The following is a 25,899-nucleotide window of genomic DNA, read 5'->3' on the forward strand; positions in this document are numbered from 1 at the left end:
AGTTTCTTGAAAATACGGTGTTAATTTTAGTGACGCGAACGACGGGTGCATATATAAATTTTCCCAGGTGGTTAGAAAGAAAACTTCATCAAATTTTCATTTGCCATACACAATTTAGGCCTAAATGGAAGATTTGCAATACTAGGATGTCAGAACTTGCTCAACTCCAGTTTGGCCTTGCTGTCCGTCAATTTTCGGACCCCAGTGATTTCGAAGAATGCATTTTTGCCATGATTTTGCCACGTCCTGAACGAATAGCTAAGATTTTTTTCTCCCTCTCTTATATACAGGAGGCTGTCCCATATGAAAGATGTTCTCGATTCTTACTTAACTTGGGCAAGGTCCACTTCAGTACGCGAGCTACCTGACCGGCACTCGGCTGAGCGTCCAAAGCTCTAGGGGCCTAAGGTTGTCTGACAAGAACTTCGGCAGAATTGTCATCCGGACTCATCTCCATTACACGGAAGGAGGCACGTCTCTGTCCAGCCCTCAACTTTGCACGCACTGTGAGCAGCTGATAGTCATCACTCTCGTTCGAATGACGCCGTGCATGTCGACAGCATAAAATACGCATCGATCCTCTCCGAAATCTGAAGAGATAAAACGTGACATTTTACACTATCCTGCACGCGTCACTTCGTAGCTCACCGCACGCCATACGAGATTACACGATATCTCGCTACCGCGCCACCCAGAGCAAATAAACCGTACAAACTTTCCGAGGTGTTAGCACCTTAATGTACTTTGGGGGGAAATCACCTTTTTTCATGTGACTATGTGATAAGCAGACAAGACTGAAGAGCGTAACAGCCCATTAGCTGTCGGCTACTGTTGAGGCACAAAATGCTCGCGCATGGAGTGTCAAGTGAAATCGGCACTTGTCAAAGATAATGGACGGGTGATACAATAGGTCCCTGTGTCTAGACACAACAAAGTGGTGATTTGAATGCACAATTCAACGGCCAGGTATCCACAACCATGACGTCGTACCGGTGCTGGAGAGGTGGAAGCCTCGCCATTCTCGTCATTGCAGTCGGGGCCAGCCTACCTCCTCTGGACTCGAACACCGGCCCGTCTCTCTCACCATCTTGTTGGGAGGGATGCACGTGCGAAAGTGTCTTTCAGCTCGTGAGGTGCCCGGATCTGGATCTCCCGTCTATCCCCTACAAGACCGTGCACAACAACACGCGGGCACTCTACCTCCCCGGGAACCTCATCGCCAATCTGACCGGACGCACCCTGCTGAGGTTCCGTCAGCTCCGTCTTCTGGACCTGGCTGACAACCAGATCTCTCAGATAGCCGATGATGCCTTCGAGGGCCAACCAAAGCTAATGCAGCTTATTTTGAGCGGGAATAAATTGTCCAACGTGCCGGTGGCGGCACTGCAGCGGCTCAAGTCGCTCCGGACCCTTGATCTAGCCAGAAACAACATCACGTACTTGGCCGCAGACAGCTTCCTCAACGTGACAAAGTTGCAGTCCCTGTCGTTGAATTCCAATGCTCTGCATGTGATCGACCCCGGCGCATTCACCGGTTTGGGCATGCTCCGTGTACTGATGCTCAAATACAATTTCCTGGAAGAGATCCCCATCGGGTCGCTGAGCGCTTGTGGCCGTCTAGAACAACTGCACCTTTCCTCCAACCGTATTGGGACACTTTACAACCAGTCCGAATCACTCGGCGAACTGAGCGTGCGCTCCTGGTTCGCACCCACGCAGCCAAGAAGTCTGGCAACGCTCACTCTTTCGCAGAACTTAATCGATTTTTTCTCCCCTTCGTGCTTCCAAGGCATGACGGCATTGGCCGTGCTCGATTTGAGCTGGAATTACATACAAGAGATCCCCGAAGACCTATTCAAAGACCTCCAAATGCTTGAAACACTCAAGCTCAACAAAAACTCACCGCTCTACGCTCTTCCCCCCGGAGTGTTTCGCGACACCTTCAGTCTTAGGATCCTCAAAATTAAATACTGCCAATTGACAGATCTCCCTGTTGACCTGTTGTACAACACGAGTCAACTGGAATTTCTCGATTTGACTGGGAACGGCCTATCTGACTTGAACTTTCTGTCGTCCAGCCACGTAACCTCTCTGACAGAATTATGTCTCGGCGAAAACTCGATCACAGACATCCCGGACGACCATCTGTTCGGCCTGTCGATGCTGAAAGTTTTAAACTTGTCTGAGAACCAAATGACCAGACTGCCACTACTTAACAGTCTGAGTTCGTTACAGGTTTTGGACGCAAAGAAAAATCAGTTGACCTGGTTAAGGAGACGTGCCTTCAGAGGTACGTCGTTAATGGACCTTGATGTATCCTTCAACAAGCTCCAGACGCTAAGAAAGTCAACAATTATGTCGCTACCCGATTACGCCGCGGCAACGATAAACCTCTATGGTAACCCGTGGGCGTGTGATTGCCATCTCTCGTGGACGGTCGATGTCGGCTACGGACGGTACTTTCTGAGCGACTATGTGACTTGCAGCTGGCCTCGGGAATTCGAGAATATCACACTTTACAGTTCGGAAGTAGAGGTCGTGCGGAATTTGAAGTGCTCGAAATATCCAAAGCGGGACCACTTGTTACTCTTGATCGGGACGTGGTTCGGCGTTGTGTCCGCTCTGATACTGTTGTTCTGGGCCGCGGCTTTTGTCCACGCGAGGAGGCGATTCCGGGTCAGACAACCCAGAGAGAGATTCCTTCTGTTCCGCAACCCCAGCGAAAAGAACGCAGGGTGCGCTCCCAACACCACCCACTCCAAGGTACGCTTCAAAGCGTTGGATTCTGAGACGGAAAGCCTGGAGGACGACGAGACAACAGTGTGACTTGGAGCGAGTGGTTCGGGATACAGCCAGGACCAAACCATTAGCGCGTCTGAGGTTACTTGGGAACAGCAACACACGAGTCCAGAATCCGGACGGTGTTTATTTTTTCTTTCACCTCCCTTAAGTGAAATCCGCAGACTGTGCAAAACCTTCATACACACAGGTTCTGTGTATATGACCGCCCCCTATCGATGGACAATTTCGCAAAATACTGCCATGCACACAGGCTGGAGTCACGCTCCCAACACCAACGCAGTCCAGGAAGTGGACTAGCAACGACAGAGACATTATAGTTCTACTTCTAGGTTGCAAGCCAGTAAATAGGAGGCCGAAAACTGCTTGTGCGGGTCAAACCACAATTTGTATGCACTGGAAATTTCTACAAAATAGAGTATTTTGTGGTCCATGAACATAAAGATTTGTAGGAAAGACACGTTTTGGCGACAAAACCGAATGCCAGCTTGTGTCTGAGTTCCTGAAATCAGTTCCTGAAAGCGGTCTATTTGTTTGAGAAGTGTATGCATCGATATTTTAAAATAGTGAAGGGGATTCACGACTGTTGTTTAGGGGTGACCTTCCGTGGAAAAAATATCTTCAAAAGTCATCGGTTAATAAATAAATGTTTGCAAAGACAATGAAAAATCCTAAAATGGGCTTTAATTTGATGCACGTCTCGAATGCCTGAGAAACTCGTATTTTTCCTGATTTTTTGAAGTTCAGGTATTTATCACAGTTGGCTAAGGCAGTTTATTTACTGGCCTGCAACCTTATGATCTCCATGCTAGCAACATGCACGCGGAAGGTCAGCACTCTTGATTCTCATCAGTGCGGCCGCATGCTAACTAGTCACCAGCGAGCGACTTCGCCCTGTCTGAGTTGCTGACCTACCAAAATGGCTAACGGAAGAATAATGCTTTGCAGACCGCGGAGGGAAGGATCGAAAGAGAATGTATTATCACATTCATATTAGGACTTGTTGCGATCCGTGAATTCATCTTACCTCAGTCACTAAAGTCCCGATATCAAAAGATATCTAACAAACAGTTAAGACCGCAAGATCGGAAACAGTAAGATATCCGGTTGTTTTTTTATACTCTTAAGATTATTTCTCGATTTCCTTAACTACAACCACAAATTGACGTTTAAATGTTTTTATTTATCTTGAACAAGTATGCGGCAAGCAGTCGACACCGTGTAAATTCTAAAAGTTCTCAAACGGACCATCTAAGGTTTTGACTGCCAAACGGACGCAGTTTTACATTCCATTCCACGTTGTCCATGCTTTCACGACTGACAGAAGAAACAGGTATTGTTACACATACAAGCGACGTGTGAGAATTCGTTAACATTGTTAAGTGCAGGCGAGTAAAATGGAGGGCGCATGATGTAACTTGTGCTTTCAAGTTTACTGTTTTAAGCCAATTTTCGGGCTCTACGTTGTATGTTGCTTTCAGTGTCATCGCCTCCTTATCTTTTAATGACACATGTATCATAAGAGTTTTCAGTTTTAACATTCTGGTGATATGAACCGTTACGATTTACAAATGCGTCCAGTGTTTTGGACTAATTTTTTGGAGCAAGGTGTTTTTGTGGGTTATTGCTCTTGTTATTTCTTTCTTGATTTTGCAAAATACGAATCGATTGCATGCTTTTTATTTCAGAACTTCTCTGATGAATTGAAACTCGGAAAGGAAACTTGGAAATAGACCTCACACGACCTTTCCTTTTGTGTAAATAATACGCCAATGTGTTTATGTAGCTTTTCACTGTTTATGATCAATTCTTTGCCTTTAAACATGGAAATTAGGCATTAAGATGAAGTAGCTTGTGTACAAATAAAATTATGCACTCTCTGAGTTTCATTTATCAAATTGCTCAAATGAATGAAAAGACGATTGCGCTCTTTCTTTTCAACGCCAATCGCAACACAAGACGAATTTACCTTAATGAGGACGATTCGGAAATGCTTCAGATTTGAATCATTCTGCACTTTAAATAAATTCTGTGATTGCTTATTGAAACCGAAATTGGAAATCAAGTTCCAATCGATGATGTTGGAGGACGAAATTAAAGTGTTGTTCTTGGGATTGTTTTTATCATACGTTAGCTAGGAACAGGCTTCGTTTAATTTAACTTTGTGGAGGCGCAGTTTGGTAAGCACAGTTTCAGAAGAGGTTGCACGATTTTCTTCGGCATTATAAAACTAATTTTGAGTTCAGTCAACACCTAAGCGTCTTGAATCCAGAACTCTACAAAAATTTTCCAAGCAGTTAGAACCATTCTCCACCCATGAACTGCGCAGAGCTCTTTGTTGAGCTGTGGTGTAATTCTGACGGGAGACTGGAGGTTACACATCATTTTTTTTAAGGGACCATTCGAAACAATTTCGCATTGGCATACATCTCAACTTTTCCAATAGTTTGAGGGGTTGGGCCACGGACTTCAACGAAGGAGGTCCGAGGGACGCATCATCCGGCCACTCCTTAATAACACCACTGACGATGGCTACGTTTGTTGACATGTGCGTGTTAGGCGTAGGTACATGTATTTGTAGCCAGCGAAGCGACTGTGGTAAGATCCGGTTAGATACGGATTATTATACATGTACTCGGTCATGACATGTTTCTTGGTCATAACACGTTTCGATATTTCGTTAGCCGCCGTGAAGCTTCAGAAAAAAAAACTTTATGCAGTTATATAAAATGTTACATTCAGTCAAATAAACCCGCCAGTGTTCAATTTTTAAAAACCTGTATCTCAGTCAGTTCATCGAGAAACCTGAAATAAAGACGACATGTTATTCCGATGGTGGTGACTTTCTGCTGTCCTGTGATTTGGTTTGAGTGTCACGTAGAAAAACAATAATCAGGGCGGGAATATACACAAACCTGGCCCGGAAATACCGAAATAACCTGTGATATCAGATGTTGTGCGATTTGCAAACATCGCACCGGTGTCCAACACAACAAAACCCGCTTATTCATACAATGCTGACAAGATCACAAGGGGTATATCTCCACGGGACCGATCCCTCCGAGCTTGCGGTGACAACGAACTTTCTGATCGGGACGATGCGTTAGATGACAAAGAAAAGTGTCCTTGTGCGGAGTGGTGACCGCTACGAAACTACCGGAGAGACCTGGGCGAGAGCACATTTTTGGGTTGTGTCATTTTCCAGGGGGGGGGGGGCACCCAGGATGTTACACCACTGTGCGTTGAAAGGAAAAAAAAACCTGTTGAAATTTGTTACAACGAAGAATCCAGCCGGGGACTCGTCTTAAGGAGTTTTCGTTTCAGTGAAGAATTTGCCATATCGAAGGACTACGCGAAACGCATTATTATCAGAATAGCTTTTTCATGCTGTAATCTTTCCGTGCACATTGTTTGCACCAGGCGGAAGTGATGGCTCTGGGTCACCTGTTCAAGAGTTAATTCACTCAAATGACGGCTCAAAGAACACGAGTCGTCAAAGGTAATCAAGAGTGCCGATGCGCATCAAGGCACTATCACTGAGACTTTTAAGCCAACTGCCAAGTTTCCGCTTTTGCAACCCACGGACGTATATAAAAAAAACCTGGACTTGCAACGCCTTTGTATGAAATAGAAGCCAAGCAGCGGCCATTTTGCCAAGCCGAATACAAATGCGCGGGTTGGCTCGCTTCTGTTGCCGCCAGGGAGAACAAAGGCGGACATTACCGGGCAAGCTTTGTATTCGGCTCGGTAAAATGGCCATGATGGATTCAATTATCTCTATAAGCTGATTAAAGGGCATTGCGAGTCCAGATTTTTTTTATATACGTCCGTGCTGCAACCATTGAGCTGCTTTGGTATTCCAACGGCGCATTTCCAAACAGAAGCGCGTATGAGGCTAGCCGGAGCATAGTCTTTTTTTTCCATAGCTATGAGCCAGAGACAGCCGGGTAACCCCCCCTTACCTGTCCAACCCCTATACATACTGTAGACGATTGTTACCTAACACATCCCCTCTGTAAGTCTGTAAAGAATTCCTGAGATTCCGATCAAACAATGACCAACACAAAGGGGGGGGGGCAGGGTTCTCTCCATCCCATATCTTGCTTCAAATGTGGACAGCAAACCGCGCAAGAGGGTCTGTCCCATCATGGCAGCCACATGCCGACTCGTCATGCGCGCATTGTTTTCTCAAAAGACCGCCTTTTTGAAGTGCCAAAGTCCACTGGCTCATTATTCCAAGATTTCGAGAAAGAAATTATGGCGACAGCAGTTATTCAGTGAAGTCATTTTAGGCAGTATAGTAAGTAAGGAGGCAAGTTTGTTGCTGGGTTACAAAGCGCCCTCTCTCAAATATATCACGGAGGTCATAAAATGCAGTCTGCACAATCCTCCTTTCACAGAGTTAAACATTTTCAATTTTTCTTCACCATCTCCGAAGGTTTCTTTAAGTGCCTTTTGGGTTTAGGCTAATGAGTATTTTCATATTCCTGAGCAGAACTTTGACGTCACCCCAGGAAGAAAGCCTCAGTTTGTCACAAAAAACTGTTCTGTTTACATTCTTTGATGGACTAAACTTTCTCTGAACTATGGCCGTATCACTGTTGTTTACCAACACAGCAATAATAAGCAAGCAACCTACCCTTTCTGAGAAATGTTTCCGGTGACTAACTTGTGGGTTTACAATTTGAACAGAAATACCTGTGAACTGAACTATGGCCGTATCCGGAACGGGATGCCAGTGCTACGACTAGGTCTACTGTCTGTGCGTCTCCACGTATTTCCAATTAATGGAGTAAAAACCTAGACCTAGGTGGCTCCAGACAGGAAATGACTAGATATTAACCCGTGAAACCTGGTCTGCTATTTTTCTCAAGACTCTTAGAGGGTTCATGCTTGGACTCTGTTTCTGCATCAATTGAAAAAGGAAATCCCAAACACAATGATAAAATTGGAAAATGAATAGCATAAATGGGTCGGATTGGAACCAGGGTCTATAGATCTGTAGTTCAAATCACTACCAACTAAGCTATCGAAGCGACGTAATGGATTCCCGTTTTTGAAATGTCTTAAATGGTGTATTGCATTGTCCCCTCTTCACGAATCATTTGTCACCCCAGCTACTGAAAAAAAGTAGCGCACCAGGTTTCACGGGCTAGTATGAAGTCGCTTCCCTCCAGACAACTGATTCGGATCCAGCTTGTAAGCATTTTCAAAACGAGTGGATCGACTTAGACTTCGGTTTTGCTGGCCCTAGTCAGAGCTTGAAATGTGGTTTCGAAAGCTGCTTCAAAATGGCTGGAACCAGCAAAACCAACGTCTGAGCCAAATCCACTCATTTAGGAAGCGCTCTATGTCTTTGCAAAATGGCATCAATCACAGCAGTGCCCTCAGATGTGTAGGAAAGCATGGACGATTTTGAACGTACTTTTAAAAAGTTAAATGCATTGCAAAACACACAAGTGCAAAAAGTGCATTGCAATGCATTTAACTAAACGGGGATGAAAAATAATTTTCACACTTTGAATAAAGAAGAGTATACATCTGTGGGAAAGTTGTGTCTACCAAAAAAGAAATAATTGCAACATTACACACCGTGTATGGAAATTGTGTTAAACATGTATGGAACGCGCCTCTGTCAGTAGGCTTGCTATGTAGGCCTACATGTATATGTAAAACTGAGCAAAAGGATTAATAGTGGGATGTATACATGCATGAAAGAACAAGCCTACGAAACATGCATTACGCCATGTAGGCCCTAGCCTAATGCATTACAACGTCACAATCATACAATTTTTTACCTCTTGGGGCTGAGAAGGCCACTTATGTCATCGATGCAATGAACAAATTCCTGCAATGTAGCAGGTACTAAACAAAATCTACAGTACCTTCAACAATGGAGCGATCACAGCTAGAAAGCTTCAAGTTTGCATTTGCCCCGCGGACGGAACCCTGTGAAGACGACGAGGACTGGTGATCGAACTATCCCAACGTGCTTACACTGCGAAATCCACAACCGCGAATTATAGCGCCATCTGTTGACTGAGTTTACTCAATGAAGTTCAGCTTTACTCATTAACTTTTGTTTTTGGTTTCGATTAATCGAAACACAGCGTTTTTGTGAGAAATACCACTGATTGTCCCAAACTGAGGTTGAAAACACCCTTCCTTCCCGACGTCTGATAAACTGTTTTGACATACAAACTCTTTAAAGTCTGGTTCCAAGACCAAAAGATTCAGACTATTTTGAGTAAGTCTCAGGTCCGCTATCTGCACGCCTCGAGCACTATTAATTTGGGCAGATTTCCGCCTGTTTGCAACCATTTCTATCACCTTTTCTAATTTTGCAAACCTTTGCGCTGATTTTTGGATAATGTCGTTGACATTTTCGCGAATGTCTCAAGCGTATAAACCGGCTCCCCTTTCTGATTTCCTCACGTCAGGGGACAGGTCTTTGTTCCTGTGTGATATGCTTAATTTAGGTACCCTAGGTCGAGTTCGGGCGGCCTGTTCTTGACACGGGGTTCATGTTCTCGCGCTCGAACAGCGGGAGCACGACTCAAGAACGCTGTTTTCGGAACAGGATCACACACCACCTCGTCGTCGGGGTTTTACAGGAACACACAGAAAACTCTTGAGATTTTGATTTTTGAACAGCTGCAAAAAGTAGAGAGATGGTGTCACAGTTTGCTCAAAGCACTTCAGGGCCACTGTAACTAGAAAGACTGGATGCAGGCCAGAAAATGATTGTAACAAAATACAATCTGTACTATTCACAATATTTGATATGAATTTATTTACAAAATTTCTCGATTCTATCATACAAAATATACACCATTCCGTATTTACAATCGGATGTCTCTCAAGTGAGCGTAGCTACAACTCCGAATCCGAAGTAAACTCATCAAATGAATGTCTATTCACACACGCATGAAAATCAGTAATTGCAATTCAAGTATTTACAGGTAAGTACAGGTATGTGTGAATTCAAATTTCAAATTCACTGTAAATTCACAAATCTAGTGCATCAAAGAGATATACACTTGATGTAAATGGCGCAACCAAAGTACAAAACTCGCGCGGCACTGGGACAGGGACTATCAACTCAGCCCACACACCTCATCATCATGATGCATCTCTTAGTTCTCTACTGTCTATCATTGTTCATCACGTTTATACTCAGTTGTGCTCTGTTCACATTCAAATCGCCCACAGAACTTCAGCCTTATTTTCTTTATCCACACAACCTGTGACAAGTTTTTACAAAGGCAAGCTCCACTGCAATACAAAAGGACAAGGTAGTGCATCCAAATTCCTAGTCAAAGTGGGTGAAAAATTTGCATGTGAGTACAGAAAGCCATGGCCCTGGTCATTGATGTGTAACCTGAAGAAGTAAAGTTATAAATTAAACATGAAGAGAAAGTCTAGTGAATAATGCATGCTACAGTTTAGTTCAGATTGATTGGGCACAGGAGCTGAACTGAAATAGAAAATATCTGACATTAATTGACCTGATAGAAAAAATAGGAATAAAATATGGAATTAATTAATGGAGAATTCTGACAGATGGCTTCCAAAGCCAGAGACAATGGGAGGTTTTGCAAAATTAACATGAATTATTTTCCATAACACGGGAATGAATGTTCCTGTTTAAATAGAAAGAATTCAGCCCACCCAAACATTAACTTTTGAATAACGTACATGGACGCCGCCATGTTGCATGTTTGTTCCCGGCGTTCGAGCGGCCGAACCACGAACAACAAATCGAGCTGTTCGTGAACATACGGGAACAAGCCGACCGAACTCGGCCTTGTACTTCATTGCCAAACATGTCCTCAAAGAGGGCGCTCCATGCAGCCCCCCTATTCGAACAACTTTCCAAAAGTGTTCTTTTCAGCGTGTCTTGCACATCGAGTGTCCCTTTTGCAATATCGCCGACATTTTGGAAAGCTCACAATCAAGCGCAAAACTTCTACAAATAAACGGGCATTTCGACATCACACCGGCCACGGCAGACATGCAGTTTCTAAACACTGGAGACACATTGGGGATTTTATGGGCAGTGTAAAATTCAATGACGGGAAAGGGACGTTTGAATGGATACATAAACTATATTTAACACAAGGACGAGACATAACCTGTTGCACTCAATTCCTTCCATGGAAAGAAAACCAGAAGAGTCAGTCGGGGATAATTGTTATTACTTTTTTGGGGAAAAGGAAATTATATATTGTAACATTTTAATCAAGAACTTGTGTTCAACAATGCCAAGAGTAATAGGCCTTCAATATGGGCATCGAAACCTACACTTGCTACGGAGCCCCTGACAACAGCAATATACCCCCAGACCTATGCTTCATCAGAAACAACTATGTTGATTCAAGTCCGAATACGGAGCTCAAGTTCACAGTGCCATTCGTCTTCACTTCCCGGTTATATTTACATCTAAACTCAGTTTACTTTTATTTACTATTTACTATTACCCTTTTCGATCATAACGAAACGGCTTGACGCCCCCGAGGTACGGTATAAAAATGGCGAAGCTTACTTCTTGTTTCACCGTTCCATTTAGTGTAAATGAAACGAGAATGCTTAAGCATGCTTAGTTTCACAGACTCGAACGTGAAAGAAGGAGGCAGGCCAGTCTGCTGCAACTACAGTGAGGAAACTTTGCCAAATGTGTTACGTTTGCCCGCATATTACAGAGAGGCCATGTTGGATTCTCTGTTTCTATCCAATAATGGATTGTCGTTCCCTCCTGACCTCGGTGCTGATGAATAGTTCACACCAATAAAACACAATGGAAGGCATGGAAGGCAAAATGATTGAGGGAATACGTCGATAATTCTGCACAACACACGTGCCTGCGTTCGGGTTTGCAGTAAAAGTGTTCAAGTTATGGTTCACAGGCGATGCGGAACGACGGGTCGGTCGTTTCGTGAAAAGAAGCTCCCCGAATCGAAAGCATTTCATCCAATAACACCAACAGGTACATTATTCACTTCACTGCTTTCGGTCGCTGCACGCGGGACGAACCAGCTTTTAGGGCTGCACGTGTGAGCGGAGAAAATGACGGTGGTACGGTGCTGGTAGTCGGTGAAAGCAACTCTCCAGTGGGCGCGGAAATGCCGGTAAGAGCCCATCGCCAATGGCGACTTGTAGAGCGACACCTTGCACGTCCACAGTGCAGACTAGTACTACACCAATGACGGGGTGTTGGAACCCGTCTGATGACACTCATCCCATTGCAAAAGAATATGATAGCTAGGAAACGCCACCCGGAAATTAAAACCCGGAAGACTCTTCACAATGACAAAATCAATACAATAACTTCATGTAAACAACAGTCATTATTGTAAGGGGAGCGCCATGCTTTATCGTAAACCAACAAGGGAGCCATGCACTTAATGTTCATCTTCTGGAAAATAAAGTCAATGCAAACAACTTTAGCAGTAAGTTCTCTGAAACAATCTGGAAGACTTTTTTTTTTCTGGCGCGATAATAAATACCAACAAAGCAGTCTTGCTCGCTAACTGCGCTACAAAACATGGTCTGCAGTGGAGAACGCTCCCCATATTTTACTGCGATAGCGGGCTTCTTCGTTTTCTGTGTAGTGGCGAGTTATGGCAGAGTCGCCTGCGATGAATGGAGAATTTGCCCCAGCCAATGCGTCTGCGACTTTGACATCTTTGTCGCAAATTGTTCAAGCAAGGAACTCATCGACGTCTTCGAGGTGGCCAGGGACAGGTCCTTTAACTGGACTGAGTCGCTGGACTTGAGCGGGAACCTCCTGAGCACGGTGACCGAAGAGACACTGTCTGGGTTTCCAAGCCTTCTGGATCTGTCCCTAGCCGGCAACCGTGTTCAGGACATAGCTAACGGCAGCTTCCGTCATCTGGCAGAGCGGCTTCATCGGCTGGTCCTCGGCGGCAACATGTTGGTGGAAATACCCCCAGCTATACGTGAGCTACGCGTTTTGCGGGAATTGGACCTGTCCACAAACAGACTATGGTATCTCTCCCCCGGTAGCTTCGAGGGTCTCGACATGCTGGAGTCTTTATACCTGGACCACAACACCATTGACGTCTTTGACGGGGCAGCCTTCCACGGCTTGACTTCACTCAATAAACTGTCACTGATGGACACCTTTCTAGCAGAAGATCCGGTGGGGTGGTTCGTCGATAGCCCGCTACGTGAGCTCCATCTCTCGCACAATGCCGTTCCACTGTCGAGCGAAGTCCGGTCTTGGTTCGACCTCAACAAGACCGCACCCCTGGAGATTCTAGTCCTCATTAACAACGAAATAGAGAAGGTGGAGGGTAGATTCCGGGGGATGGTGAACTTGATGAAGCTGGACTTAGGGACTAACAAAATCCGGAAGATCACAGAAGAAAGTATGGAAGGGCTGTTTAACCTCAAGGAATTGATTATGAATTCCAATTCATTGGAGTTAATTGATAAGAAGAGTTTTCAGAACATGTTTGACCTACAGATTTTGTCGATCGATGAAAACCAACTGGCAAGTCTTCTAGCTGGCCTGTTTAGCCGTTCCAATCGACTGACACGCCTGAACGCAGGGCAGAATAACCTGGAGGATATCTCGGCCATCACAGACGAGTACTTGCCGGAGATGAGGGAGCTGTATCTCTATTCAAATTCAATTCAGAAAATCAGCAGCCAAGGCTTCACCTCCCTCCCTGTGCTCTCACATCTGGTGCTCGGCGGGAACCTGCTGACACACGTCCCCAATGTCAGGAACCTTCCGGAGTTGCAGTCTCTGGACCTGAGCCAGAACCAGATCCGCTTTGTGCCGGCCAACGCCTTCGAAGGCAGCTTTTCACTCGAAGAGATCTACCTGGAACAGAACCAGTTGGAACATCTTCAGTACGAGCCTTTCGCCGAGCTGTTTTATCTGGTGAAGCTGTCGCTGGTTGGCAACCCATGGTGGTGCGACTGCCAGATCGAATGGATGCTAGAGCTCATGTACACACCAGAACAGCCATACTGGGTGGAGGACCTCTACGACGTATTGTGTGTAAAACCGCCTGAGCTGATAGGCTTTTCTCTCACAGATGTAACAAGGGACGATCTGGTCTTTCGATGTCCAAACCCCTTGGACCGTAACACCATTCTGGTTCTCCTCGGCTCATGGTTCGGGCTGGTCCTGCTCGTCTTGCTGAGATTCTGGATCCGGAAGTTTTGCAGGGTCCGGAAAAGGGAGAAGATAGGCAAACGTAACGTCAAATACCACCGTCGTCGAGAGCGAAGGGGGAGTAACGGAATCTTTGGCAGTAATTTCCGAGGTCGTCGCCCCATCGATAGGTCAGACTCGTACGCTCTCATCCTTCAGAATAAGGACAATGATGAACAGGATGGCTGTGGTAGCAACCCTGGTAACGGGGACGTAAGCCCCAGGGAAAGGATTGAAATTGCCAGGGTCACGACCGTGTAAAACGATTCACCTTTTCTCCTTGGCTTTTAAGGGGAAGGTTTCACAAGAAGACCTCGAGGCAATTGATAAAAATATTGATTTGATAAAAACATTACGACATTTATTATGACATTGTGGCTGTGTGTGTTTGGGTGAGAGAATCGATGAACAAACTTACATCCATGTTATCCCGATAAAGCAATTACACGCACTGCCAATGAAAAACGTGACTGGAATACTACCAATGATATATTCTATTTAGAGATGTAAGTAAAATTTATGCAAATGAATGGCTATAAAGGTTGTTATTCTGTCTTTCACTGAATGAACTAAGTATTACAAATTAGTTGCGCATCTTCTTTGCTGAAAATAATTTTGTTAAAAAGTTACTATTTTATCCGTCTCATTAAATATAAGTATACACAAGTAAGTACACACTTGTACATAAGTATATCTCAGTATACTCTCAACTTAAATTTTGACAAGTATTTGAAAATCTGCAATAGTTTTGGGTAAAGTGTTCACGTATTTGAATAGAATATACTTAGGTTGTCTCGTAAAATATTTTCATTTGGTTTTCATGTATGGGCAACAAACGTTTTGTGTACTGATTACTTTTTTGAGGTTACAGTGGCGTATTTTTTACTAATATTATAAAAAGGGATGTTGCAAATTGGAGAAAAAAATCAAAAATACTTCTGTAAAAATCTGCTAACAAAATCGGTTCAGTAGTCATTATAGTCAAAATTGAATTTTGCGAGGTGAAGTCTTCCTTTTATGGACTCCTTAGTAGAATACGCAATAAAATCAAATGTCATCAATTTATTGTCGGTCTACTCCGATGAATGAATAAAACATGTTTAAGCCACATTTAAAAAATGAACGTGATGCTTAGAACGCACTCCATGCATATAAATATGCTATAAACTTGTAATATTCCATTCAACAGCAAAATTTGTGCAATTTGAAAGATTCAGGCAACACGGTCACGTATGGCTTTTTCGTAAATAAGGTCTGTATAAATGATCTTTCAAAGAGGAAAACGGCAGTATCAGTCAAGGGACTCGGCAAACGTGGCGTACTATATCCACCTATATACACAGCAAGAACTTGCCCAGTCCCGCGATGTTCATCATTATAAAACGACAAGGCCTAATATATTATCGATTGATGAGACTATTACAGTAATATTAATTCAAACGTTATCACCAGCACTTTATTTTTTGTGCTCTTTAGAGCTATGTAAACAAAGAGCAGACCAAAGTAAACATAATTGATTTTTGTAGATGGTCGAAATAAAGCAGCACAGCTGGTGAATTGAACAAAACCTGAACAAAGGATTGCTCGTAAAATTCAAAGCATGTTACAGAAACCACGAATTTTAAAAAAAAAATATTTTTTTAATCTGTCCGTGTACATCCTTCAGACCTGTGTGTCGGGCGGACATAATTAGACTGAGATTGCGAGGAATTTGTACTAGCCAGAGAGTACATACTCAAGAATGATACACATGCAGGTTGTGTACAATTGGCATAAGTGCAGTGTGTGCTATACAAGCCTGCTGGTAGTTGGTTATAAATTTACATAAAAGGTGTTAGGTATTTTTTCTTCATAAAACTTTGCAAAGTTTTCCTTTCAAAATAGGTACGTGAGTGTACCTAAAATATTGGTAACAACGATAGGGTAAAATTGTACCCAATTTGGCAGTGAAAACTGCAAAATTTCTATACGTTGAAATTTTGCAGTTGTGTGCACCACGCCAATATTTTTTACAAAAGTTTCTGGTAAAAGTATTTAAGAAAATAAGAAAAGTTCCTGACGTGTAGCAAAACACATGAAGAAGAACATATTCTACAGAAGAAGATTGCTGCAGATAGGAACTCCTACAATTTTTTCATCCACCTAATACTTGTTCTCAACGGAATGCAGAAAACTCGTAACTTGATCTTTCTCATACTGGCAAAAAACAAAATTACTAAACAATCGTCTAATAACTCATCTTCGCAGAGCAGATAACATGACATTTGAAAAGTGTACACTTCCTGGCAGTATAGGGCCTCTCATCCACAACCTGTTGCTATATGTGACCAAGGTCAAGAGATTTCCCGATGAAGGCTTGAGAATAAACTGCCCAGTTTATATCAGTTAGACCAGAGAAGTGCAGCAGTGACTAATCTTCAAACTCCCATTTTTATAAGTTGGGTTTTTTTTCCAAAGTTTTTTCTATTTGCACACTATACTAACTAGTTCAATGGACAAAACTCAGGTTTGCGTTGGGGGTACGTTACGCACGAACAAGTTTTGAACATTACAATAGCTATTGTTAATTCTAGGCCCAAGGTCACTGTGGAGTTTAAAGTACCTAATGAAAAGTGGTTTTGTACGCTGGGCTGTTTGTTGAAGCCATTCTTCTTGTGTTATCGACATATCCATCATAACATAAAGGACAAAATTCTAGTGTAGGCAATAGGGTATTGTCAGGCTGGAGTAATTTTATGTGGGAATGGGCAAGGAATTTAAACGGGTAACGAATTCAGTTTCCAGGATAATATTTATGAAAGTCTGCTAAGGCCAAAACAAAAAGTCTCCGGTATCTGGTCAGCGTGTGCGTCGGCGAAATAAACAAGTTTTTTTTGGTATAATACGATGTCCAAAAGCTGTCAAACTTTCAACGTGTTTTAGACGGGGTACGATTGAGTTATATGTGCAGTAAAGAAGTCCCTCTAGGCCCCCATACATTAAATTGGTAGGGCACTTTTTTCGGATGACGTAATTTCTGTATTATACATTTACTTCTGGGGACCAGTCAAACCAGGTGGTCTTATGTCCTTGTTAGCAGTGGCGGTACGTACGCATAGGCTACAGCGACGGACATCGTGCGTTATACGTACATTATTGTTAGCAAAAAAGCAAGGGTAAAAAAAGCCGCGTCGCCGCACAAGTTGTGGAGCAAACCCCTGACCAGAAACTGCAGATTTTTTTGGCCTAAGCCTAGTTGGCTGCTAAACTGGCCCAAGTTGATGGATAAGCCTATTTGGAAGCTAAGTGATATTAATCAAACTTTGCTAAGTTTAGTTGGTTGCTAAGTTGGCTGCTGACGTTAGAGTTGATCAGGGGTGTTTCTAATAGTTGGCAACTAATTTTGTAGGTGACACATTAAGCAGCCAACACGGCGAGACGAATACTAGTCTTGAGCTTGCGCAATTATTAAACCGTGCAATTCATAGAGCCTGCTATGTTTAGTTGGCTGCTGTTCCTAAAAGTCATTTGACCCACCCAAAACGTCCAAAACATCACCATATCCTATTGACATGCAAATACAAATTTTCCGGTGGGGTTTGAAGTACTCTTGTGGTCTCAGCCAGTTGTATTGAGCGTGTCCATGTCATGCTGGGTGCATAAGAAATGTCTTAGCTGCGTGCTTAACATATCTAACAGCCAACCAGCTGGTAACATTCTTAGCAAGGCTTTATGAATACTAAATTAGTTGGTAACCACGAAACCAAAAACCAGGCTGCGAAGTCCTAGTTGGCATCTAAGTCTGCAGGCTTACGAATATCGGCCCTGTTTGCGTACGTGTTTTGTGATTAAACTCTGTCCACGAATTGTACTGAATTGTAGTAGCCTATGTCTAAAAAACAATGCAAGCAAACACTGTCCACTTGAAACATGTGTGACAGTATTTATAACTTACACAGTTTTAAAGAGAGAAGTCTGGGTTTGATGACAACTTTTATTTCATCTTATTGACTTATTTGGCTATCAAAGGATATTGACTGAGTTTGTGCCACTTTTTAGAAAAAAAAGGAGGACGCTGAAAAAGGATAGTGCGCAGCACTATCCCCGTTTCCTTTGAAATTAAAGGTGATATACATGTTTTGTTAAAACTTCAATTAGGTCCAATGATCACAAATTCAAGTCTCATTGCTGGGCTTACTGGTGGATATTCTCTGGATCCCCAACAGAAATTAAGACGAATCAATCAATTTTCCTGATTTTATCCTACTTGTTAGGCACTTTTATGAACGATGCTGTGAGGTGCTTTCTCCATAGTATCATAACACCCCGACAGTAAAATTCCACATAATTTCCTGATCACCTAAATCACTTCACTTCAACAGCATCGATGCAGACTTCACAACTTTGTATACTTGACCTTGTGTATACAAATGTAAATTATACGGAAAAAGAGCCGAAAACGTACGGTGGACAAACAAGGTTTTCAATCTAAAGGTTGTTTTTTTCATTGAACACAGACGTCCTTGTGCAAACGTTTCGCATGTCTCTTATTTCGAGGTATACCTGCTATCAAAAAAGAAGAAAAAGGGTAAGACTGGCCTCGTCTGGCTGGATGACGTCTTGGCTGCGGCTTGAATTTACGCGCGGCTCTATGGCTGCAGTCCACTACCGTAATAAACTCGTGCCTAATTTCTAGCCGCAGCCTTATAATTCACACATGGCCTATAAGGATGTGTCTGACTCAAGAGGCTGCTGGCCTTTGTTGCTTCTGGAGTGACTATCTAGGGCATGCTGCTTCTTAAAAATGTTCCAGGGACTCGTTTCATTCTCGTTTGTTTTTATAAATTTGACGCTACTGTATGGAAAGTTTCTTTCAATTTACACGGCTGTTTCTACCTTCTTTAAGTAACAGATTTTTGCTGAGGGTGTTAATTTTGAAGCGGATTCCTCCCAGGCACACCCCGAATGTTACACTGCAGGCGGAAATAGCGGACACAACACTAAATTGTACACTACTAATTTGCGGCATACTTTTTTGTGTTTATAGCAACGTTGGCGAGGTGGATGAAACGCTAGATTTGCGATGATATGGCTGATTTTTAATGAAACCTGTTTAAGCCAGTGAATATCAATTAACAAGGGATTATCTGACCGGACCCAGATTAATGAGTTATTGCTTATTTGAAGGCACCAATAATCCGTTCATTTTTAGCGTACGCAATATGCAGTCTCACGCTAGCGCAATGTCATCTGACTTACTTTACCCACTTTTTCTCCGTTCTTTGTTACAAAACCCCCTATTACGGCGGCAAGATCAAGAAACCTGGGGGAACGACAGACGCATTATGACATCACCAAATCCCAAGATTTGCTTGCCGCCCCCATTCGACGCATTTTTAACAGTCCCGCGGTGGAATTGAACTCCCCAAATGACTTTTTAAAAAAAGACAACCATATTACGTGGCCCTATGACTTCCCTTCCCTTTAGACTGTAAGTCTGATACGTCTTCTGCACAAGACTGCTGTTGCTCTAAACTCGAGTGCATTTATTTGCTGTCGCTAAAAGCTGGGCCAAAATACCACATCAGGGTGGAAAAAGAACCAACACAATGCATAACAAGGCCAGTGGTTATGGTGTGTCAGTAGACAGATCCACCACTGTGTCGAATTACTGGTGTATAGTGTATACCCATCAAAAACTGATCGATAGCCATCGTGCCCATTTGTAAAACATCTGTTGACAGAAGAATAAAACATTGAATTTCCAGCCGTGGCACGAAGGCCTTCGCATTCGTTGCAGGCGTACAAAATTGAACTCAACACACTTTGATTCATACGAGTAATGTAAACACAGTTCACTCGTGAATAATCGAATGAACTGCATACCTCAGTAAAATTTGAATTTGTTTTGGGATACGGTTTCAGTCGGCTACAGCCTTTTGAGTTCGTAAGTCTTCCTCCAGTGAAATGTTATATCCCATTCACTTATAAATTCTCAGTGACAGTTGATGCTGCATCTGTTGCTAACGTCAAACTTCAAACGAAATGTACTGGTATAGTGCTCTACATCAGGCACATTATTAACGAACGACAATAAACCTAATTAGTTTGGGCAGAGTGTGGATCATACTTCTGGTTTAACTATTTGTCCCCTCAATTGTTGTTCATATATTGGAATTCCTAGGTGTCCTCACATCAGTATTCTGGCAGCTTTTACGGTTGTATGGAAAAGGCATTACTCGCTAATGGACGACAGGGCCATATGTACGTCAGCGTGTAATTGCATACCGTTAACTTTCTACCAGGACAGTTAAAGCGCTCTTGGAGGGCAAAACACGGGCAAGAACCTCGCCGTGAACATGGCATAAGTAATCAGCCTGACTTCTGTTTTTGTCACCTTACCTGGGCAGAACAGGAATTCGACAAAAATACGGGCTGGGCCTGATCACTGTATTGAAACATAAAAGGGTTGGAAAATGACACACAAACAACGTATTTGAGCACGAGGAAAGGACAGCTCTGCCGAAGAACAATAAAAGATGTAGGTCCCCTAGCTGGTAAAAGGTCGGAAGTGCACGAGTGTGAACTGGGTCATATGATATAGGAGCATATGCATGAATGCTGAAAGGGCTATGCAGTGTATTTTTAATGTAGTTCTGGTAACTGTTTCTCTGTTTCCCATTTAACTTACAGTAATTTTCAGTTATTGTGCCATTTCTTTTGTCAGGAAAAGGGTGGGGGTTTGTTATTGACGGTAAGCACTTTTTAATGAAGTTAACCCTAATTAAAGATATCGGATATTTTTCCTGCACTTTTGAGAAATAGAAAATGGCCAAAAAAGGTTCCAAGTAAAATTCACGTCATGGACCGTTAAAAATGGGTCAAAGTTGACAGTCCAAAAAAGTATTCTCCAGAAAGCAAACATCAATGATCAAAATCCCACATGATTTACACTAAACCTCAAGGGTTCAAGGGAAAAACTAGAACCAACTTTCCGGGACACAAACTTATTTTTTTTGGGGGGGGTTAAAAACTCAGGATTTTTTTTCCTGGAACCTTTTATGGCCTTTTTAGTGAGGCTAAATTTTTGGGTTCTGTACACGCTTTTGGAAGGAAGAGAATCGAAACAGACTAAACATTGCCTCTCTGTCATTATTTTTTAAAAATGGTTCGGGGGGGGGAGGGCAAGGCGGAATGTCCCTGTTCTCCAGGACCCACCCTTGCAAGCTTTAGAAAAAAACTCTCAATATCAGTTTTAACCGAATGGTGAAAAACAGCAGTATTGTGGCTTAATGTATGCATGTGTTTTTATATCACCCTATTTAATACGGTGTTCCTTTCCCATATAATATGTAAATCCCTATTGATTTGAATTGTATTAAACATTGGGGCCTGATGTGGGAATTAAACATGGATGAAAACGTAAATAGTGTATATCAGTTTGTAATCCCACTTTGAAGGGCTATTTGCATTGATTTAATAGCGAATAAATGAATAAGAAGGGGCTTTGAACTACAGCCGAATCTCACGACCGAAGGACCCTTGTTTCCATGTAAAAAACACGACCTCTCTTGTTCCCTGTCTAGATTTCAGTAAATCTTCCCGGGTCAAAAAGAACACTTTTGGATCCATTAAGAAACCGAGAAAATATCATTTCTGGCTCAGAAAAGCCTTTTATAACCCACAAAAGGGTGAAGCAAAGCTAGATTCAATTTCTGGGGTGATGTCACTCAACAGTTTTCCAGTGGGCAAGAGTTTCGGTGTCCCAAAAAACACACCACTCAAAATGGTAAGATGTGCCTTGTCACACTTCTAAAACTAGTCTAGATTATTGGTCAAACTAGTTTCTGCTCTCTGTGTGGTTGTTTTTCACGTGTGGAACACAAAAAAGTCTTATTAACAATTAATGAGTCACTGCAACCATTCAAGCTTCCCGTCTTGTTAGTGTTCAGACAGCACTAGTCAAAGTTACCGTCACAGTGGTGCCGATGCTTTCTTTCCGTGTCACTTGCCCTTTGACTTCCAACTGTTCGATCTCTGGCAGTTCAGATCCCCCCTTGTCCCTTGCGGTCATCTCGTAGGTTGCGTTTGTGATGGTGCATTTGTCCAATTCATCAAAGGTGGCGCCCTCATTCAGGCAAGCGGGACTAGGTGACAAAGGCGCTGATGCCTCTGTCGGTTGCGACGTTGCCCTGACGACTTTTGTTTTAATCGTTCGACTAACGTAGCCCTTCTCATAGTTCATCGAGTGAGACAGGTAGCAGACCAGGACAAGCAAAAAGATGAGAACCCATACAACGACAATAATGACGACGATTAGCCAGTTCGCAGTCTCGCAAGGGGAGAACGGACCGCTCCTCCCGTTCGTCGTCTGTTCGCGCAGGTGCAGCGTGCGCAAGTCAAGATTAGCAGCAAAATCGGGCGATTTGCAGAACACGTCGTTGTAGAGGGCGCTCTTCCAAGCCAGCGCTTCCCCTTCCGGATCGACGAGCCAAAACATCCGACAGTCACATATCCATGGATTGTCGGTAACTGTCACTGATTGCAGAGCGGGCAAAAACTGAAAGTTTTCCAGCGACATTGTCGTCAGCAGGTTGTCATGGAGGTGAAGCTGACGCAACGAGGTTCCGTTAAAAGCGTAGGGCTCCATCTCGAAAATGATATTGTGGCTGAGATCGAGTATTTCCAAGTTCGAAAAATTGTGGACGTCGGGTATTTCAGACAACACATTTGAATTCAAATATAAGCTTGTCAGTGCAGGAAGGAAAGGGGAGTCAGCCCCGTTGGAGGAAGCAAATAGGCCTAAAGTAGTTAATCCATTTCCAGCCAAATTTAGCTGCACTGCTTGTCCGAGACCCGCGAATACGTTGCGTGAAAGTACAGAAAGGGAATTGTCCTGCAGTGAGAGGACGAGCAGGGCTTCTGTGTCCAAAAACAAACTATCGGGTATATGAGACAGCTCGTTTCCATCTAATGCCAACTCTTGCAGCCTGGTCAAGTCAGAGAAACTACCAGGCGCTATGCTTGCAATCTCGTTCTCGCTAAGATTCAACTCTTTCAGATTCTCGCAGCTCCTGAAAGTCACTTCGGAGATCTGTTGGATGGCGTTGTTATCGAGATGCAACTCCTCCAGCGGTAGAGTTTCCTGCGCGACCCCAAACCAGACCTCCACGTTGGCGGTGAGCGGGATCTGATTGTGGGACATGCGTAAGTAAGCCAGTCGAGTGCTGTTGGTAAACCAGCCAATGGGATCTGCGCTTATGAAATTATGGTCAATGTAAAGAAGCTCCAGATTTGCCAGGGGATGGAACGTGGTGTTCGATATAGAATACAGTCGGTTATTCTCAAGTCGCAGAGTATCTAGCTTTGTGAAACTTTCGAAATCATCAGACGAAAGGGAAGAAAGCTCATTGTTGCTGAAATTGAGAACCTTCAGCGATGTCAACACATTCAAAGCTGACGGTATGACAGACAACTTGTTCCCGGACAAATCTAAGAATCTCAGTTCTCTTGTTACACTGAAGGACCCAGATTCGACGTAAGTGATCTGATTGTTCTCCAAAGACAGTCTCAGTAACTCTCCAAGAGTCCTCAATGTGTCCTGCAGAATGGCAGTCAAAAGGTTCCCGCCAAAATCAAGTGACGACGTCACGTTGGATATATCAGTGAGGGGAACTGTGCGGAACCCCAGGTCTGAGCAGTCGATCGAGAGTTTCGTAGCGTCACAATCGCAGAGATATACGGCATCCAAACATAAAAAAGGATGGCATTTTGCTGTTTGTAGCATTATGCATACGAAGCCCAAACTCAGAATTTGTAGCAGCAGTGAGAAACCCTTCATGGCTGTGCCCATTCAGAAATAAATCCAGGAATTAAGCTGTACTGCCTGAACTGTCTCTGCATGTAAAGATATAACATGAGAAATTCACTCTCAAATTATTTCAGTTAAATTTACCGAGAACTTACGCAAAGTAGAACCACACTCTTGTATGTCATCATGACCATTAATGGAACTTCCACCATTGTCATGAAAGTTGGTTCCAAATGTCATCTTAAAAGTGACAATGACAATTTCAAGATAGTCCACTCGGACAAGACTGCTTTGAAGCAAGTTTGTGTGTGCTACAACATACAACAGTATAAGCCCCGTTGAATATTTAGTCTCCAAGCCCGGTATGTGCTTTGATATAGCAGTAAAAATACATGTACAAAGAACCAGACTATTATGTAAAGCAAGCATACCGAAATCCTCCTGTTTACATCTTTCCCTTCTGTCTGAATTCGTCCCTTATCGTGGACCAGATGTAATTCATTTGTACGCAGTTTAATTAATTAACCCTAAACCTCCTCAATCCTTCACCTGTTGGAGGACTGAGGAGTGTTAGGGTTAATTAACTCCTATAATAGTCTACATGCGTTTGTACTCAAGTGTGCTGAGTATTTTCATAATTACATGTCAGGGAACTCAAGAACTTGACATCATTTAGTCTGGAACAATATACACGTACATCTCCTGCTAAAATGGAAGCGACTCATATGTAACTATGACCGAACAAAACCCGTCAAATTTTAAAGCGTAGATGACCGCAATTGTCCCTTAGTGATACATAATTATATCAAGGCATCACTGGATTCATGTCCATTATGCGGTATGCGTGTTCCTGTCTAAAATGTGACGCTGAATCTGGGCTGGGGAGTATACCTTGCTGCTCTGAGTCTTTTGAAATAATTCTAACATCATAGAAAACAAACAAAAACCAAACACTGTTGGGCTGCATATTTTCCACAGCTCATATGCAGCATAGACCCTATCCATCTTTGAGCGAAGGAGGCTTTTCTCACGAGTGCAGCTGGTGCAATTCTAGTTTATTTAAAACTGCCTGTCCAAACATTGTAAACTGTAAATCAAACGTTACCTGACGAAGTTACAGCACTGATGAATCTATATAGGCGACGCTTCAGGTAATATACAAGACGTACGAAGCAAAAACTGGTCCCGTAACCTTGGGTTCTGGTGAAAATCTTACAAAACTTTATCACCCGGGAAATAGCCTCAAACATGCTTGGAAAGTTGACTTCATCAAATTAAACATCCTTGATACGCGGTCGTCCACAACACGTCGAGGCTCCAGCTGTAAGGCTGGGTTCTACGCGGCAAGGTCGTGCCTGTCAGCGTTATACCTGTGCATCAATGCTGTTGATGAATATTAGCGTGGGTTTCAAAAGTGACGTTAACGAGGCAAATCGTCCGTTCACCTCACCATGGAGGTCGCAACAACAATTATCATGGTCATAATGGTACCAGACAGGACTTTTTTTGTGGTGGGGCAGACTGGCTTCCCTGTCACATCCACATATACTTGAGCGGCAAGAAACAGCTGGTAGCATAATTTGCTCACTCTTGGTAAGCAGGAGACATTGGAGGGCCGAGTTCTTCAGCAAGGAGGAATGTTTTCCTTCCTCCATGGTGGAAAGTTGCTGTCTTGGATCTTATTTTGCAGACGCACGATGGTCATGCACTGCGACCTGATGAAAGTTGCACTTCAAGATGTGGGAAGTTGCTCAAACTATATCTGAAGGGTTGTACATAAAAATTATATACGGCAGTAATGCACCAATAATATCTTCTTACAGAGATGATATCTTTGTGCTGTAATGCGAGGGGATCTCTAGAACAAGCATTTTGTAAGTCTCTTTCTGTATATCACGCAGCTTGAATCTCGCACAGGCAGGTAGGCAGTCTACTATTCGCCTGAGTAGCTCCCACGAATATCGGACGGAGTTGAGCTCCAGGCAGCCACGGAGAGCACAATGGCGCAATTTGCATGCGTAGGCCCTCCTATTGTGCACGATCTCAGACTGTTTGCTCTGACATACCGAAGCCTGATAAACGCACGAAGTGCATACGTACGAGCGATTGAAGAGAGTAAATA

The 25,899-nt window shown here is 43.3% G+C and overlaps 4 protein-coding genes across 4 annotated transcripts in view; 2 read left to right on the forward strand and 2 right to left on the reverse strand.

Moving 5' to 3' along the window:
• Nucleotides 1-8,780, reverse strand: part of ppcdc (phosphopantothenoylcysteine decarboxylase) — a 72,478-nt gene extending 63,698 nt beyond the window's left edge. Inside the window, exon 1 of the mRNA XM_022249023.2 lies at nt 8,685-8,780. The gene's annotated coding sequence lies outside the window, so the exon portion shown is untranslated. The remainder of the gene's footprint in view (nt 1-8,684) is intronic.
• The window catches only part of LOC110986804 (uncharacterized), a 34,506-nt gene extending 19,895 nt beyond the window's left edge, over nt 1-14,611 (forward strand). The window contains exons 2-3 of the mRNA XM_022249014.2: nt 291-2,824; nt 12,303-14,611. Coding sequence (XP_022104706.2) covers nt 979-2,824; nt 12,303-14,248 — 3,792 coding nt within the window. The 5' untranslated portion in view covers nt 291-978 and the 3' untranslated portion in view covers nt 14,249-14,611. The remainder of the gene's footprint in view (nt 1-290; nt 2,825-12,302) is intronic.
• Nucleotides 1-25,899, forward strand: part of LOC110986820 (sodium-dependent phosphate transport protein 2B-like) — a 369,275-nt gene that overhangs the window by 237,264 nt on the left and 106,112 nt on the right. The gene's annotated exons all lie outside the window — the stretch shown is intronic.
• On the reverse strand, nt 17,943-25,319 carry LOC147799032 (uncharacterized). The gene is made up of 2 exons (XM_087137270.1): nt 24,883-25,319; nt 17,943-23,863 (listed from the first exon to the last, which is right to left on the reverse strand). The coding sequence occupies exon 2, from the start codon at nt 23,817-23,819 to the stop codon at nt 21,915-21,917; it is 1,905 nt and encodes a 634-aa protein (XP_086993396.1). The 5' UTR covers nt 23,820-23,863; nt 24,883-25,319; the 3' UTR covers nt 17,943-21,914.

The sequence above is a fragment of the Acanthaster planci genome, linkage group LG05 (assembly GCF_054643075.1).
Source record: "Acanthaster planci isolate LZ-2023a linkage group LG05, COTS_SCS, whole genome shotgun sequence".
NCBI lineage: Eukaryota > Metazoa > Echinodermata > Asteroidea > Valvatida > Acanthasteridae > Acanthaster > Acanthaster planci.